This window comes from Kryptolebias marmoratus, linkage group LG10 (genome assembly GCF_001649575.2).
Source record: "Kryptolebias marmoratus isolate JLee-2015 linkage group LG10, ASM164957v2, whole genome shotgun sequence".
In the NCBI taxonomy this organism is placed as follows: domain Eukaryota; kingdom Metazoa; phylum Chordata; class Actinopteri; order Cyprinodontiformes; family Rivulidae; genus Kryptolebias; species Kryptolebias marmoratus.
The window spans coordinates 13,467,901-13,484,511 of NC_051439.1; the positions used below are offsets into that span (position 1 = coordinate 13,467,901).

At 42.0% G+C, this 16,611-nt stretch overlaps 2 protein-coding genes across 2 annotated transcripts; one reads left to right on the forward strand and one right to left on the reverse strand.

Annotated features, from left to right (window-relative positions):
* Positions 1-4,334: 4,334 nt before the first annotated feature.
* vcpkmt (valosin containing protein lysine (K) methyltransferase) lies at positions 4,335-5,870 on the reverse strand. The gene is made up of 5 exons (XM_017413592.3): positions 5,580-5,870; positions 5,304-5,417; positions 5,127-5,199; positions 4,891-5,010; positions 4,335-4,790 (listed from the first exon to the last, which is right to left on the reverse strand). The coding sequence occupies exons 1-5, from the start codon at positions 5,834-5,836 to the stop codon at positions 4,686-4,688; spliced, it is 669 nt and encodes a 222-aa protein (XP_017269081.1). The 5' UTR covers positions 5,837-5,870; the 3' UTR covers positions 4,335-4,685.
* Positions 5,871-6,006: 136 nt separating this feature from the next.
* Positions 6,007-12,643, forward strand: msh4 (mutS homolog 4). Its single transcript, XM_017410237.3, has 20 exons — positions 6,007-6,637; positions 6,778-6,912; positions 7,010-7,173; positions 7,248-7,358; positions 7,494-7,609; positions 7,691-7,864; positions 7,964-8,136; positions 8,233-8,300; positions 8,439-8,513; positions 8,609-8,673; positions 8,752-8,921; positions 9,019-9,155; positions 9,328-9,431; positions 9,811-9,935; positions 10,484-10,684; positions 10,769-10,887; positions 10,966-11,094; positions 11,304-11,478; positions 11,561-11,649; positions 11,915-12,643. The coding sequence occupies exons 1-20, from the start codon at positions 6,424-6,426 to the stop codon at positions 12,110-12,112; spliced, it is 2,742 nt and encodes a 913-aa protein (XP_017265726.1). The 5' UTR covers positions 6,007-6,423; the 3' UTR covers positions 12,113-12,643.
* The last annotated feature ends 3,968 nt before the right edge of the window (positions 12,644-16,611 follow it).

Sequence of the window (16,611 nt, forward strand, 5' to 3'; positions counted from 1 at the left end):
GGCTTTCTCGGGTGTGGTTTGTCTGACTCACTTGTCTTCACTTCCTCTGAACCCCATCTGCAGAGCAGCACTTGTGCAGGTTGCTCCATTATTACGCTCGCCTCTGACTTCATGTCGGCCTACAGTGCGGCAGTCACGCCCATCTAGGTAATTGCAGGAGAATTTCTGATTCATTCCGACCCAGAAATTCCTGTCCTTAAAGTCAAACACTGTTATTACGGCAGTTTATTTATCACACAAACGGTAGGAGGGAACACCTACTCTGCACCACGTTTTGTAATGGCGTGGCTCAGTCACTGTTTGTCCTCATGGACACTGAAATGATCGCTTTGGTTGTGAAACTGCTCCCCTCCCTGTCCTCCTGCGCGCCCTTGAGCGCGCTCTTAAAATTGGAGCTCGCGCAGAGCTCGGGTTTAAAGCGGGTACGAAAGTGGCTGAAAATGGCGTTGAGCTTCCTGCCGTGGGTACGGGCGCTGAATGGCACAAGAGAAATATATCACCGTTAGATGAACTGCTTTCCGTTCTGTGCTGCGAGGCGACCGGAGTGTGTGTTGGCTGCAGGTGTTTCAGAGCAGCTCTGCAAGCCAAATAAGGTTGGAAAAAGTGCGGCCGTGAAGTCCAAGGTACTCTGGGCAGCAGTCCAAAACGCATTCCTTCCATATCTCCAACTGAAGGTTACTCGCTGTGGTGAACTGACTAATTCAGGGAACCAGAAAATGATTATGAAGTGTTGTAAGTGCACCTGACACGCTCGATACACAAAGTGTTCATGCAACCATTCACTTAGATGATTTAAGTCGCAAACTATCACGCTGGGGTTTCCACCATCCAGTTATCTTCTCGTCCGTATGGGTCCTCTAAATAATTTACAGATGTCTAACACAGCTGTATGAGTGTAAACCGGTTTGTTTATTTAGCTGTAACGCACTGAGAGTAAAGTGGATCAGAACCGAGTGGCAACAATCTTCCATTCTGGTGTGAGCAGTGCTTCAGTATGCTGGGAAGGAGAAAAGGAAATTATTATTAGTGACACTTGGCTGCAAAGAACAGAAGCATGCTGTAATTTCCGTCTGCTGCCGAGGCGAAATGTGATAGTGTTTTGTTTTTTGTTTTTTGCTAGTTTGTGTGTCTGTTGGCAAAATATCTCATGAACCACTGGACGGATTTTATTGAAACACTCAAAGTAACCATTGGCTGTACGTCTACAACTAATTAACTTTGGGAGTCAACAGAATTCTTAACGGCTGCCGCAACTGACTTACTTTAGCCAGCTCAAACGTGGCTATATCTCAATCGGTTTTATAGATATTGAGCTAAATTTAAGTGTGGTAGGAGTTGAAAGTCATCTTTAACATATTTTGCGACCACTATTACATGATGCAAGATCTCTTAATATTGTACATGCATAAAAGGTGGACGAATGCGGTGCACAGTTTACTGACCTTTGCCACAGAACATGTTTTCACAGAAACACTGGAGGGTGATGTTATCATCTTAGTGTGCAGTAATGCAGACCAAAACATTCGTCCAGCGGCCGAGCCCTGACTGACAGGATGACGGAGATCCGTGTAAAAAAACAACCACAGAAGCTTTCATGAGCAGCTTGCCACCACCAAACTGTGTGTCTGACTTGATGGCAGTAATTACAGAGCAGTCAGGGTTGCGATGCTGCATCTGGATTAGGCAAATTGTGTTTGGAAGGAAACCTTATATCTGTGGCAAGCCGGGCTACTCACGATCCCCAGTCAGGCCGTCGTGAGAAGTAATGACTCAGGGAAACGTCGCGTGTGAGCACTGTTCCCGTCCCCAGTGCACCCCCCCCACCCCCCACTCTGTGCTGAGGCCAACACATCCTGATCATGACAAATACATCCCCGTGCTGGAAATGCACCAGGAACAGCAAACATAAGAAATGAGAATTCCATGAACCACACAGCATAAAAGTAGTTTGAATTTTAATAAAAGGCTACCGGGACTAGTTAACATGTGTCGCTGGATTGTCAAGTGTGTCTATAAATACAAGCACTAGTGGACTGTTCGGAATGGAAAAGGGGAGAGCGAGGAGTATATTGGCGTAGTGCTGGATTTGTGTCCCCTCTCAACTGCAGCCCAGCTGTATTAACAGCACCCCTGCAGGAGTACAGGAGGAGTCTGCATTGTGGCTCTATAAGCTCGATGTCCCACAGTGGTGCGGTGCCAATTCATGCCGTCAGAGAACTACAGCAGAAACTATCAGCAATGTTGCATCGCTCCCATCATTCCCGACAGATAGCATGAATCGCACGTTCTGTTTTGGAAGGAAGGTCTCAGTGCGAAGCCTAAAGTTCAGTAAACTTACTTTGCCGCGTGAGAGATAGAAGGGAATCTGTGTGTGTGAGCAGTGGGGGGATGGGCGCAGGCACCTTAGAATCAGAGAAGTCACACATTTTTTTTTTGCAGCTCTTCTATTTTTAAGCAGCCCAGTTTGATGTCTATTCTCGAGCCACTCCCTAATAGTTAGTGTGAAAATGAGTCTTCCTTTCTGGAGCAGCGTCTCTTGGCTCCTGGCAGCGTGATGGTGGTGACACAATGGATCCTCTGTGGCACTTGGCTGTGATGCAGCAGAGCGGAGCGCGCCACAGAGGCTGCCGGGAGTTTGTACAGGAGATTCAGGGTCGTCACGGATCATAGATCCGTGGAAATAATTTTTTTTTGCTGCAGTAAAACTTTGGGCATTAAAAAAGCAATTATTCTAATATATTAAATATGAAAATCCATAAAAAGACAACTGAAAAGAAATGTTCAGACAATCGTGAAGACTTGAACTAGATTGTTTGCAGGTTTTTCTTGCAGCTAAGAGTTAATAGCACCATCTGTTGGCAGAAAATGCCCTCATTCTGTCTTGTTGCCAGTAGTAGGTACATGAACAATCACGTTATGGTTGCCTGAATAAACAATAATGTGTGTATGAAAACAAATTACAGAGACACCACTGCTTCACCGTGGCTGCTCTCATTTACAGCAAACCTCCTTTTATTCCCCTGTAGTGCTAGCCTAATTAACCAACCACGAGAAGACCTGCACACTGTTTTAATTATTTTTAATTAACATTAAAGGAGGAGAAACAGGAAGGCGAAGTCTAAGCTACTTGAATGTGAGAGCTAAGGGTAGATTAGAAGAGGAAATATTGACCCAACATAGTGGAAATCCCTTTCAACTTATATAATCTTCCCAGAACCCTCTCCGGGACCTGTCCCCGCCCCACAGGGGGGGCATGGATTTAATACCAGCTGTGACTCAAATTAATTAGCTGGTCAAAGCCGGTGGAGACCTCAACATAAGGTCAGCTCTGATGGTAACAATTCAGCAGCTTGAGGCACAAGTGAGAGGGCAGCGCAGGGCCACAGGGAGCCGTTCTATTCAATGAGCTGCCTCACTTTTTTATAGGAACAGTAAAGAATGGAACTGATTTGTTTCTTTTGTAACATAGCCACCAGGCAAAGCTTACAGTTAATAAATGATGAGACCCTTTAACTGTGGTTTAACCCGAGCAGAACTTCGATTTTTTCCATATGCATGTTTCAAACACTTAATATTAGTTTATCAATAATTATCTTATAAATTGGTATATGTTTTTAAAATCTTTCCTGAAAATTTGAGTCCCTTGTGCCTGATTGAATGAGGAGAAACTAAGCACTAAATTCAGGACTAATAGTTCATCTTCTTTGAAATAACACTCCCCTGTTTCATAAAGTTGTGGAATATTTTCAATAAGTAGGTAAATTTTAGGTATAGTAAGGACATGAGAATCATTTTCATGAATAAATATTCAGACTCGTGCTCTTTTATAAAGAAATTAGGAGTATTTAATTAGAGCTTCAAACCTCAAACTGTCAACAACTTTGTTCAGATTGTTAGTGCGATTGTTGAAGGCCACCCCTGCTCATTACACAATTACGCTCTGCTGTGTAAACAGAGCAGCATGAAAGGCTGTGAGGGGCCCCTGCACGACTCTGTGTGTGTGTGTGAGAGAGAGACAAACTTCATGGTTTTATGCTTGAAAAAGAGCCATAATCTTCCTCTTAATCTGGAGCTTTGACTGGAATTCCCCAAACATGGAGGGCAGGCATTGGCATTACTGTGCTTTGGTTACATTACTATGGCATTGGTTTTTAAAACATGTTAAGCTACAAGTTTTTGCATTTAATTTCTTTAGTCTTACGTGATGTAGAACTTGAATGTCATTTAATAAATTCAATTACCTTGTTATGAATTAAACAGGTTGACTCCAAATTGTTTTCTTTTAAGTGGACACAATGAATTGTTGAGGTGAAAGTTATGCATCTGCTGCCCTCTAGTGGTTGAAATAAGTACTGCCTAAACGTGCAGACCCTACCCATGACCTGTGACATGTAAACAAAAAAAACATATGTATTTAGCTGTATTTTCTATAAACATGACAAATGTATTTTTTTTGTTTTACTTATATTTAATGTCAACACCAGAGTTTCAATGTTAATAATTATCAGACATCGTTTTAATGGCATTTTTTTTTATTAAATCGATAGACAAATATCTTTAAAAATATAAAATCACAATAAATATTGTTATACAGACTGTGTAGACTTTCAATTTTCTACTACATAGTTTGATATCCAAGTAGTTTTGGGGACAGATTCACAGGAAAACCAAATCAGTCAATAGAGTTAAACTTTTCTTCGAATGTGCAGAATGTGGATGTCCGGACTGCTGAACTCTGGGTCTTGTTTGTCAGGAGGGATCCTCTCAAAAATAAAGTTTTGTTGCAGCAGCTAAAAGATCATAACACAAAGGGAGTCGGTGAATGCCAAAAGATGAAAGTCTCAAAAGGTAAAAGAACAGGTTTTTAAGATTTTGATTTATTTTCTTTACCTCAAAAAATTGTTTTTCCACCTCTGGATTGATGCCTTCGGTGCGTTGTTCATAGCAGCAAATAATGCAGGTCTCTGGTCCAGAAAGCAGCTTCAGGCTTTCCACCAGAGGAACGATTGACTGTAGGAACAGAAGACGACTGACAGTGAGGATTCCAGCAAAACAGGCTTAGTTTGTATTGTTTTAGAACAGTGGTCTGTTAAAGGACCATATTGAACTGATTAACAACTAAATACCTGCTCATAATAGATGCAATCTGCCATAAGTATGTAATCTGGAGGAGGCAAGAACTCTGCTACATCATCACCCCTAAAAAAATAAATTATTAGAGAGTTGGCATAAAGTAGGTAAGCAGCTTGTGTAGATGTTAAAATCTAATTCAGTAAATTATCAATAATAATTGAAATACAAACCATTTCAGTACCTTGGCAGTTATGGACCCACTTTTGATGAGAGCCTGGTTTTCTTGGATATTCACCCTCAGAAGGGTCTGCAAGTCTTCCAGATCTGTTACTGTAACTTGTGCTCTGAAGATTTAAAAAACAATTCACATAAAATGATTAAGTTTCAATATAACCTGGCATCTGCGCATTATTGCTGTGTTTATGTCTAACGATATCCGTGCAAGACAAGGCAGACAACTTATATGAGTAACATGACAAACCCTCAGTATATGAAGTGGTCTTTACCCGAGTGTTGCTGCCATCAGACCAACGACTCCCGTCCCAGCTCCCAGCTCCACTACGGTCCTGCCAGACCACACGCTGACTCCTGAGGACGGCTCGTGAAACTGCTTCGTCTCTAAATATTTAGCGAGGACAATAGCTGCGTCCCAAACCACGCAGCCGACGTCTCCCATGTAGCACTGCTTCAGCTTCAACGTACAACCGTCATTTTTCTCAATTTCTCTCACAAAATACTTCATGTTGTCCGTGTGTGCCGCCATGTTGGCCGAAAGTCGGAAGTAGAAGAAGGCTTCCGTTTAGATTTGTTTTTCAAAATAAAAGCGTCTCACACAAAACTATTTAAAACGTTGTATGCGACAGACTAATTTAATGTGAGATTTTAAGATAAAAAAAATATATATATGTAAAATCTTCCACCTGTTTATTTTCAGAATAAAAACATGTTAGTAATTGAGACTTCCCAATCTGTCACAACTTGTTTGAGAAGAAAAAAATGTTAATACAATACTCTATAAGTATCGTTTCCTTCCATTTTGTTAAATTAATTACAGGGATTATCCAGCTACAACTAATGCGCAATTGTGTACTTATATATATTGTATTTTTTATTTTCCATGCACTTTAAAATGGATTAAGTGAATACATTTCTATATATTTTTAGTATTTTTTATATTACAGACATGCGCAGTTAATACCAGTCCTGTTGACGCAAAGCTCGCGCACACGTTCAAAGATAGCCGTTGTTGCTAGCTGACTGGAAGAGTTTTGTCTTCTGAAAAAGGCCAAGCATAGAAAGTTAAATTAAACAGAAATATTGGCGAAGTATTTGCCTTTGTGAGATTTTAAAATGTATCACAGCAGCACGGAGGAGGTAGCGACGAGCGGTGACGCCTCTGAAGGTGGACAGAAACGCAGTTTTTCCTTTGAGGACAGCAGAGGACCGAACGAAACCACCACTTCCTGTGGTCCCGTGTCACTGTCATCTGTTCTGTCAAGGAAAAGCTCAGATGAGAGCAGCTCCAGATCAAGCCACGGTCCATCACTACCAGGAATGACCCCAGGTGATTTTGGAGAACAATTAATTTTAAGGGACAGGAAGTAAGAGAGCACAAGCATCTTTCTGGTACCCCACCTTATGATGTCTAATTCTGTCTGTGTGCTTGGCTTGATGATAACAATATGGCACACTGTCTGTATGTAGGTCAGTGTCACAGCAGCTCCAGGACTGGGAGGACACCATCATCCCTCCTCATGTCCACCTCAGATAGCTCCTCCCGCCGCTGCCATGAAGAAACACCGAGATTTAGAAGGACTCCGGGCTCCGCCGGGCCCACAGGTTCCCGGCTTGCGCAGTCATCAGTGACTGACCCAACTGAAACTTCATTCTCAGTTATATGAGGTTCTCGTTCAGAGTAATCACTTCTTTTTTATAGGAACAAGTGGCTCGTCTGGATCCATAGTCTCCGGTGCCTCTGTGATTGTAGCAGTGGTTGAAGGGCGAGGTTTGGCAAGGGGAGAGATAGGCATGGCCAGTTTTAATCTGAAATGTCCAGAGCTTGTGCTCTCTCAGTTTGCAGACGCAGGGACATATGCCAAGGTAACCTATCCATTTCAAGCTGGCTAACAATGATCACTGGGATCATGTCTCCATCGTGTTTTTTTTTCCTGAAGGTTATAACCAAAATTCACATCTTGATGCCAGTGGAAATACTGATGCCAGACACAGCCAGTGAGAAGGGGAAAGGAACGAAGCTGTACAAGCTGATCACTGAGAACTTCCCAGTAGGAATATGATTTATGAGTAGATCAAGCTCAGTTTTTCTTCCACATTAGGTTGCTCAGCTGTGTTTTGCGTTGGAATGTCTCATTAGTGTGATATAATACATATCTTCTTTCTTTAAAAAAAATATGGCTCAGGGTGTAACTTTTACTGCAATCCAACGGAAGTATTTTAATGAGAGGAAGGGACTGGAGTACATTCAGCAGCTGTGTGCTCCAGAGTTTAACACTGTCCTTATGGAAGTACAAGCAAAGTAAGCTGTTATGTTCACTGATGCACAGAAATACTAGTGCTATGCTTTTTTTTAAACTACTCTATATTATTATCTGTTTAGGTACTATTGCCTAGCATCAGCAGCTGCTTTGCTGAAATACCTAGAATTTCTTCAGAACTCTGTTTATGCCTCAAAGTCACTTAAAGTGAGCTTTAAAGGGAGCGAGCAGACAGCTATGATTGACTCAGCATCTGCCTCTAACTTAGAGTTAGTGGTTAATAACAGAGATCACAGGTAGGAGAGAGAGAAAACTCAAAGATTGGGATTTTATTCTTTTTTAAAATAAGTTATTGTGTAGTTAATTCTGTCTCCGTCTTTGCTTGTTTCATACAGAAGCGAGCACACACTTTTAGGGGTACTCAATCACACAAAAACTCCCGGTGGAGCCAGGAGACTGCGCTCTAATATTCTGGAGCCTCTGGTCGATGTGGACACCATCAACGTGCGCTTGGATGCTGTACAAGAGCTGCTGCAGAATGAGGAGCTCTTCTTTGGGCTGAAGAATGGTCGGGAGCCGAAATGAAACCATTTCGATTTAAACATGAATCAGTTTTGCGCTGTAATAAGCAATGATACAGTGTTTGGTCTTTTGCTCCCTTTAGCGATAAGTCATTTCCTGGACATCGACCGGCTGCTTTCTGTTCTTGTCCAAATCCCAAAGCAGGAAACGGTGAGTACAGTAGTTTTTTTCTCAGAACTACATAAATCAAGTCAAGGTGCAGCTATTGCACTGCATGACGAATTTTTCTTGTTGCTTACTTTCTGTGCATTTTGTAAATTTTTGATTGCCTGTACTATACTGTGACAGGTTCAAGCTGCTGAAGCTAAGATTACTCATGTCATTCAACTGAAGCACACACTGGATCTGGTGCCACAGTTAAGGGTCTGTAACTAATAATATAAAACAAAACCATCAATCATCCAGCAGCTATTAATATAATAATAAAAGCCAAATTAAACATTAAGCTTATTGAACAGGAAGTGTTGAAGAACTGCAGCACAGCTCTACTGAATGCGTACAGCACCACACTGGAAGACAACAGGTAGAAAGGCTTTTTATGTTTCTGGGTCTTCACATTCAGTACCTATTCTTCACTGTGCGTTAATGTTTCCTGTTTCAGATTTGACATGATCCTCGAGCAGATCAAGACAGTGATAAACTGTGACACCACATATTTGAAAGGCAGCCTGAACATGCGCACCCAGAAGTGTTATGCCGTGCGGCCTAACATCAACGAGTTCCTCGACATCGCCCGCAGAGCTTACACTGAGATAGTCGACGACATTGCAGGTGTTCATAACACATGTTTAATGAATACCCTCATCCTGCAGCGTTCGTATAATATATACATAGCTCATGGCGTAGTGTGTGTCTTTGCTCCACGCAGGGCTTGTGAACCAGATGGGGGAGAAGTATGGCTTGCCGATGCGCACTAGCTTCAGTACAGCTCGAGGTTTCTTCATCCAGATGAAGCTTGAAGGCGTCATTTCACCCGAGGGCAAACTCCCCTCGGAGTTCATCAAGGTTAGATACTCTAAAGACAAAAACGGCACATGAGAAATAAACAAACTAAGTAGGACTGAGAACAACTGAGAGTCAGCTGGTAATAAAGGAAGTTAAACTGACTCTGGCGGGCTCTAAAGCTGACACAGAAATAACAGAAAACCTGCGTTTTATCATCCTCCCCCCATCTCAGGTTACCAAGCACAAGAACAACTATAGCTTCACCACTGCAGACTTGATGAAGATGAATGGACGCTGTGATGAAGCCTTCAGGGAGATTTTTCACATGTCCTATGTGTGAGGAGACAGATCCTGTAACTTACAAACTTGCACGTTGATACAGTTAATCTCACTGCTCATGATTATTTTAAACACTGATTTGTATTAAGACCAAAAAAAAGTATTGGAACAGTTCAAGACATTATTGATAAACTGATTTGTTTAGTTAAAACAGTGTTATTGTATGAATTTGTATGTAAATTGACAAAAAAAAGTGTGACAAACTATATGTTTGGTTAAGATTTTGCTTGAAAACAGCATTTCTCAGTTTGCTGTAATCAAGTTTTTGTTTCGCTTCGATCTACTTTGTGTCCACTAGAGGGCACTGTTTGGAAGGTGTAATTTCTCATTAATGTTTTGCACTTTTATCTCTTTCTTTTTTTCCTCTTTTCTAAAGGGTGATATGTCAACTGCTTAGCACCATCCACGAGCACATTCACTGCCTGTATAAACTCTCTGATGCTGTGTCCATGTTGGACATGTTGCTGTCGCTGGCTAATGCATGCACAATCTCAGACTATGGTAAGTATAAACCTATCTGGTTTCTAATTTCTGCTCAGTCATATGTTCTTTAAAGAGGGTAACCACAAAAGGCCGCCACTGTCACACACACAACAGCCAGTTACTGCTTTACTGAGCTTGCCCCTCTGCAGGGCTCAGTTCTTTTTTTGTGTGCAGCACCATCAGCCATGTGGGTGGTGAGTGTTGGCCCTCAGCTGTCTGAAACTGTCTCTTCATGGACGCACGCTGACTGCCTGCCTCGTTCTGTCCCAGCCGGCGTGCACTCAGATTACCTTTCTTATATAAGTGCGCGCTGATGTGCCGCGTTTGCAGAGACAAGTACAGCAGCCTTTTAACTGCGGCACACACCTCACTCAGAAATAATTGTTTTACAGCACTGTGTGTCAGCGTTCAGGCAACCAGCAATTAACTGTAATTATTAAATTTTTTTAAAGAACGACCAAAAATACTTTTACAAGCTGATTGCATCTTTTGCGTTTTCACCATAAAACTGGATGAAAGTCTTTTCTTCTAATAAATGTCTTTTTTTTTTGTGCTGTGTTTGCCAGTTCGTCCTGAGTTTACAGACACTCTGGCCATCAAGCAAGGTCGTCACCCCATTCTGGAGCGAATGGCTCGGCAGCAGCCTGTGTCAAACAATACCTACATCTCTGAGGGCAGCAACTTTGTCATCATAACAGGACCCAACATGAGTGGCAAATCCACCTACCTCAAACAGGTGGCGCTGTGTCAGATCATGGCTCAAATCGGTCAGCAGCATATACAGTAATTAAAACCTTATGCATAGCTGTGACTTAGTTTTGCATTTTGATCCTTTCTTATTATTTTTCCAGGCTCTTTTGTTCCCTCTGAGTACGCCTCTTTTCGTGTTGCCGATCAGATTTTCACCAGAATTGGTGTAGATGATGATTTTGAAACTAACTCCTCCACTTTTATGTTGGAAATGAAAGAGGTATGTCCTTTTTTTAAAAAACATAGGCACCTGTCACATTTGTTTATTTGTCTAAAATGTTTGTTTGTTTTCCTTGAGATCTCCTACATAATCCACAATGCGAGTGACAGATCCTTGCTCATCATAGATGAGTTGGGGCGTGGCACGAGTGCCGAGGAGGGCATCGGCATCTGCCACTCGGTCTGCGAGTTTCTCCTTCGCCTAAAGGTGAAATGTGCACCAGCACACCTCAGCTTTGCCACTCCTCAGTCTGAAATACAAACCAGCTGATTCAGATTCCTGCAGTCATTTCATTCTTCTAATTGGTTGAGAACCAGCTCTTCGGCTAACAAAGAATCAGCAGAGCAAATACAGGAATCCTGTATGCTCACTCGTTTTAATCTTAAAGGTGTGCCTATTTTCTCTGCCGTTCGCAGGCGTTCACTCTGTTTGCCACACACTTCCTGGAGCTGTGTCAGCTGGAGTCTCTCTACCCGAACGTGGAGAACCAGCACATGGAGGTTCAGCACATGCGCAGCGGCGACACCGGCGCAGAGCAAGTGGTGTATACATATCTGCTGAACCGAGGGCGCTCCGAAGAAAGGCACTACGGTACAAAGTTCATGAAATCCAAGCACGGACCTGTTGAAATTTGCCATTTAAACGATTCCAAGGCTCGTGGCTTGTTTTCTAGGTTTGAGGGCAGCAGAAATGACCACACTTCCTCCAGGTGTAATCCAAGAGGCCAGGATTATCGCTTCCCAAGTCAGCCAGCAGCTTTTGGTGCGGCTCATAAAGATCAGATTTTGACATTTTGTTCAACCCTCTTCGCTGCTTTAACCTCTTCTCTTTGCGCTGTTGTACATTATATGTTTTATTAGCAGGTTCCACATAATATTAATGATAATTACATTAAACCCTGACACAACATTTAGATGGCTTTTGAAGACAAATTAAACTAAATATCCTTCTGTTATTAATAATAATGGAATTTATCTGAAGAATTTTGAAGAAGAGATAAAACCTGGTGTGTGTTTTATTGCTGCAGGCCAAACATCAAACTGATCCAGAAACTCAGAGGCAGAGAGCGGTGTACCGCCTGGCCACTCGCCTCCTACAGACTGCCAGAAACTCCAGGCTTGACCCTGAAAGCCTGCGTATGTATCTGAAGGGGCTGAAGAGGCAGTATGAGGCCGAGCTGCAGGCTGCGGGGCCACCAGAGAGCTTCAACACAGAGGAGGAATAACCGAGTCTTCAGCAGAGACAAACTAAAATATAAAAAAAAGATTATTGTCCTTCCATTGAAATTGAACATATTGATCTTATTGTGTGAATGCATTTAAATATTGTTTTCCTGTTTGATTTATTTGATAATTCAATAATTCATGTATGAAAATGTTCAGCTTATTCAGGACACAGCTGTGACTTTAAGTATTGTAACTTTTATATTTTTCTCAAAAAATGTATTAATATATTTAAATCATTTAAAAAAACTTGCTTTTTGAAGTCTTCAGCATACTTGTTTTGCTTTTAGCTGCTATTCTGATCATTTTAGCTTTCAGCTGCTGTTTTGCTATTTTAGGCTTCTTTCAACTGCTTTCTTGATTTTAACTTTTAGACAATGTTCTGCTAGTTTAATCTTTTAGCTACTGTTCTGCTCATTTTAGCTTTTAACTACTATTCTGCTGGTTTTACCTTTAGCTTTGCTAATTTTAGCTTTTAGCTATTGTTTTGCCAATTGTAGCTTTTAGCTTTGATTTCCAGTGGTAGTGTTATTTGTCCGTAAAATTATTTTGCTTGGTAATATCATAGCACATGTTTTTTGTTCTGATTTGTTGTAATGATTTTGTATTTTGTTAAATGAACAACTTGACAAACCAAATGTTATGCAAGGAAAAAAAAAAAAATTATTTCTAAAACAATAAAAACAGTAGACCGGTGTTTAAAAAGTAAGACATGATGATTAACAGAAGCGTATGGAGAGTTTAAAGGAAACATTAAAAAGTATTTTTACTTTAATATCTTTCTGGGTCACTGGGGAGGATTGAGCCGTGGCCACGCCCCTTTCTTGCGTTTGATTGACAGGTATAGACTGCGCGACGGCCGGTGCGCCCCGACTCACAAAACGAGCGCTCCCTCCCTCCACAGGCTCGCTATGACCCGCCCCCGCGAACCAGAAACAGCAGAGCGTGTGTGACGGAAAGAGAAAGCCAGGCTGGAGCTGCCCTGGGAAGTCGGGAGTCTGCCGGAGTCAACGCAGAACAACGCCATTTCACCTCAAGCTAAGGGAAACAGACAGCCGAAGCCACAGGTACCCAGCCGGGCGGCTGTTTCCGCGAATGCTGACGTTGAATTCTCGCCAGGAAAAGCCGACCGTCCCGGTGACGGCACGGCTTCTCGCCTAGGCCCGGGAACGGCCCACGGCGGAGGAATGAAGCGTCAAACCGGGTCAGAGATTTCAACAGAGGGAGACACTAGCACTAGCAAAGGAGGCCCGTCAGGCTGGACGTCCACGCCTCCGGACAGCCGAACTATTACTGTTAATAAACTTCGTCGGTCACTTTACTTTGATTTGACGACGATTTAGTGTATTAATTTGACCAGCTAGCGGTTTAGTTGGTTAGCTCTGATGCTAGCTCAGTGCTGAGGCTGTGGTCACTCGAACTTGGAGAAGTGGCGACGAGCCTTCTCTTTAAATTGAATTAATATAGGAACTACTTCTCCTTGCGGCCATGTCCGGTCGCTGGTTGAGCCTCGACAAGCACATTTATGCAAATCCTATTGAGGAAGTGATGTAGTGGACCTGCTTACTACTTCGGTGACTAATTTCCTCGCAACGTGTGACATATTATAGGAAGCTGTGTCTTATAGCAAGAGCATTTAGACCCCTCTGCACGATGACAGCCTTCTCCGCCAGCTGCCATTATGGATCCCAGTGAAAGATTTATGTTCAGCATGACCAAGCAGGCGAGGACATTTTAGTGCTCGGTCTGGAAACTGCTCTCATTAAGTGCTGAGGTGGCTTAAAGGGAAAAGGACACCAGCCTGCCTCAAAGACGAGTTAAGCTGCTGTAAATTATTCCTGGTATTTACACACAGCATCTGCACTGAGGTGGTGACTAAACACGCTGCCACTCCTAATGGCCTTTAAATCAGGCTGGTTTGGTTGTGTGAAATAAGCTTGAGGTGCTCGGTTAACTTTCAGCTAATTAATATCTCCTGGAAGATGTCACAGGTGACAACAACCCAGTCTTTGTAAGTTTAAAATGTCACTACTACAAAAAATGGGACAGAGGAATGACTTTGCACACTGGCAGCTGTTTAGATTTAAAATGCTCCAACTCAGATCAAATTGAAAGAAACTCAGATTTAAATGACTGGGAAAATACCAAATGTGCATTCACTGGTATAGATCAAGTTTTAGTGTGTAGCAAAAGATCTTTTAGTATCACAGAATATAGATAAAGTTACTATAAATATAATATTGTGTGTATTTCATGAACCAGCTGACAGATAACTGATTTCACTTTTCAGTCAGCCCAATTTGAAATTGCCCACCACAGCTAATCGACCTTAGCCAACACAAATATGGCTACAAGTCAGTCAGATTTACAGATATTGAGCTAAAATGTAGTTTGGTAGTAGCTGAGAGTCATCCCATAACCATACTTTGTGTGTTGTATCTGTTTTTAAAACTTTGGCTTGCAAAGCAGTGGGCAATATGCACGCCTTTTAGGAAGTTCGTTTCATATGTGGGTTGTTTATAGCACAATGACGTCCACTTTTCTGGGATAAGGAAGTGAAATGATAGTTTAGAGCGTATACAAACTGTTAATTTATGTGTTTATCAAGTCTTAGAAATTCGCCTTGAAAGTGCTTGAATTTGGCTTTGAAAAAAGATGTAATAAGCTTGTTTGTTTGCTCCGATTCCTGTTACCTTCCTTTTTACAGTATGAACAGGAATAGCAGAACATTTGTTAAAGTTTTCCTCTTACTGCGTACTTTGATGCTTTTTGTTTATAACCGGAAGGCTGATAACGGAGCATTATCAGTTCATTATGCTCCCAGCTTTTTATTAAAGCAAGGTTTACGTATCCTGTATAGTGTTTGTTTTTAACAGAAGGATGACCTCAACCTTCTGGGTGCCCTGTGTCCAGTTTTTGTACTTGTATTAATACAGCAAAGTCAGTCAACTTAGTTCATTTAAGTACGCTTCCGTTGTTAGAATAATCTATAAACAAAGGGTACAGTCATATGTCATATTATGTGTCAACAAGCACTTTTGTTTGTGTATTTGAAAGTTTATATGCAATTCTCTGGTTGTTAGCACGTCTACCTACCATCCTGGACTACTTGCTTCTTGTAGCATTCCTAAGCAGTTAAGAAATATTGAGTGTTGAGTGCTGCGTGGCCTTGTTTTCAAGTTCTGCCCGTATTCGGGCCTGATGGTTATCCGGGCTTGCCTCTGTGTCCTCGTCTGCCAAATCAGGAGGCCCGGCCAGCCAAGTGGGTAGATTCCGGGGAGCCAACAGCCCGAGAGGGCTTTGTCCTTCTGGCTCATTCTGATGCTGAAACGAGGGTCGGGCTCCATAAGGAAACTCAGGCGCCCTCAGCTCTGAGGCCTGGAGCTGAACGAATAAAAGAACGAAAGAAAGCAAGCCTCCACCAGTTACTCCACCCATCCTCTGTATGCCAAGATTTAATGTTGCTTCAAGAGTCACTTTTGTAGTTTAATCTAATCTGACAAGGAAGTTCCCAAGAATATTAATGATTAAAGAAGGGTGTTTTAAAATCTGGGAGCCAGCACAGGATAGATGTTGATATTCATCAGCTAATGATAACTTTCCCTGAATGAGATCAAAGGTTTGACACAGCGTAAAAGGCAAACAAATAATAATAATAATAATAATAATAATAATAAACCTGATACAGGCTTGCACACAGTTCAACAGCTGCTTGTCTGCTCATGACACTTTTTTGCCCCCAGCTGAAGCAGACCGAGGCTGAAGGAATGCACGCTCTTTGTTGTCAGACATCACACAAACGTGTTTAAGGAGCTGAAGTGGAAAAGCTGAATATCTAAGGCAAACTCTTCCAATGAGATACTGAGATCAGGCAATTCAAGGTGTTTAAAAATGCACTGTACAATAGAAATGAGGTGGGAAAGTTGCATAACAGCACAGTGCTCAGAGGAAATGCAGATGAGTCAAATATTGAACTTGTAACAAACCCAGTTTATGTAGTGAAACATGATCAGAGTTGTTGTTTTTTTAGGGAAGTAGAATCAACACTTTACTATGGAGCTAAACATGTCAGTGCTCAGGAAGCCCTGCAGTGGAAAGTTATTCTTAAATGTATTATCATGGGTAATCTCCTTAATCCAAATTACTAAAGAGGCCTGCTCTACGACACTGATTCCTACACAGTATGGCTGCCACAGTTCTTGACTGGATTGTCAGAGCTACTGTGTTCTGTTGACAACCCCGTGCTGATGTTGTCACTCGGGGCTTTAACTTGTCCTCGTTATCAAAACACTGTGCTTTTATTTACCGTTACCAGTGCATAATGTTGCATGGTATTGTCTCGTGGTAGTTTGAAATATACACCCTCTTGATGCAGCAGTGTTTGAAAGGTGGTTTAGTTAATCACTTGTAGTCCTGTTGTTCACTCTGTCTCTTCTATACCTGCAGCATCATCTTATTGTGACAGAGGAACGTGTAATTTTCTGCTTAAGGAGGACAATAT

Excerpts from the sequence above, each read along its gene's own strand:
- vcpkmt (XM_017413592.3), bottom strand. The coding sequence starts at position 5,836 with ATGGCGGCACACACGGACAACATGAAGTATTTTGTGAGAGAAATTGAG. Across the intron at positions 5,418-5,579 it reads CTGATGGCAGCAACACTCGG|AGCACAAGTTACAGTAACAG; the intron begins GTAAAGACCACT and ends TTAAATCTTCAG. Across the intron at positions 5,011-5,126 it reads ATTGCATCTATTATGAGCAG|TCAATCGTTCCTCTGGTGGA; the intron begins GTATTTAGTTGT and ends CTGTTCCTACAG.
- msh4 (XM_017410237.3), top strand. The coding sequence starts at position 6,424 with ATGTATCACAGCAGCACGGAGGAGGTAGCGACGAGCGGTGACGCCTCT. Across the intron at positions 8,301-8,438 it reads AAATCCCAAAGCAGGAAACG|GTTCAAGCTGCTGAAGCTAA; the intron begins GTGAGTACAGTA and ends ATACTGTGACAG. Across the intron at positions 8,514-8,608 it reads ATCTGGTGCCACAGTTAAGG|GAAGTGTTGAAGAACTGCAG; the intron begins GTCTGTAACTAA and ends CTTATTGAACAG.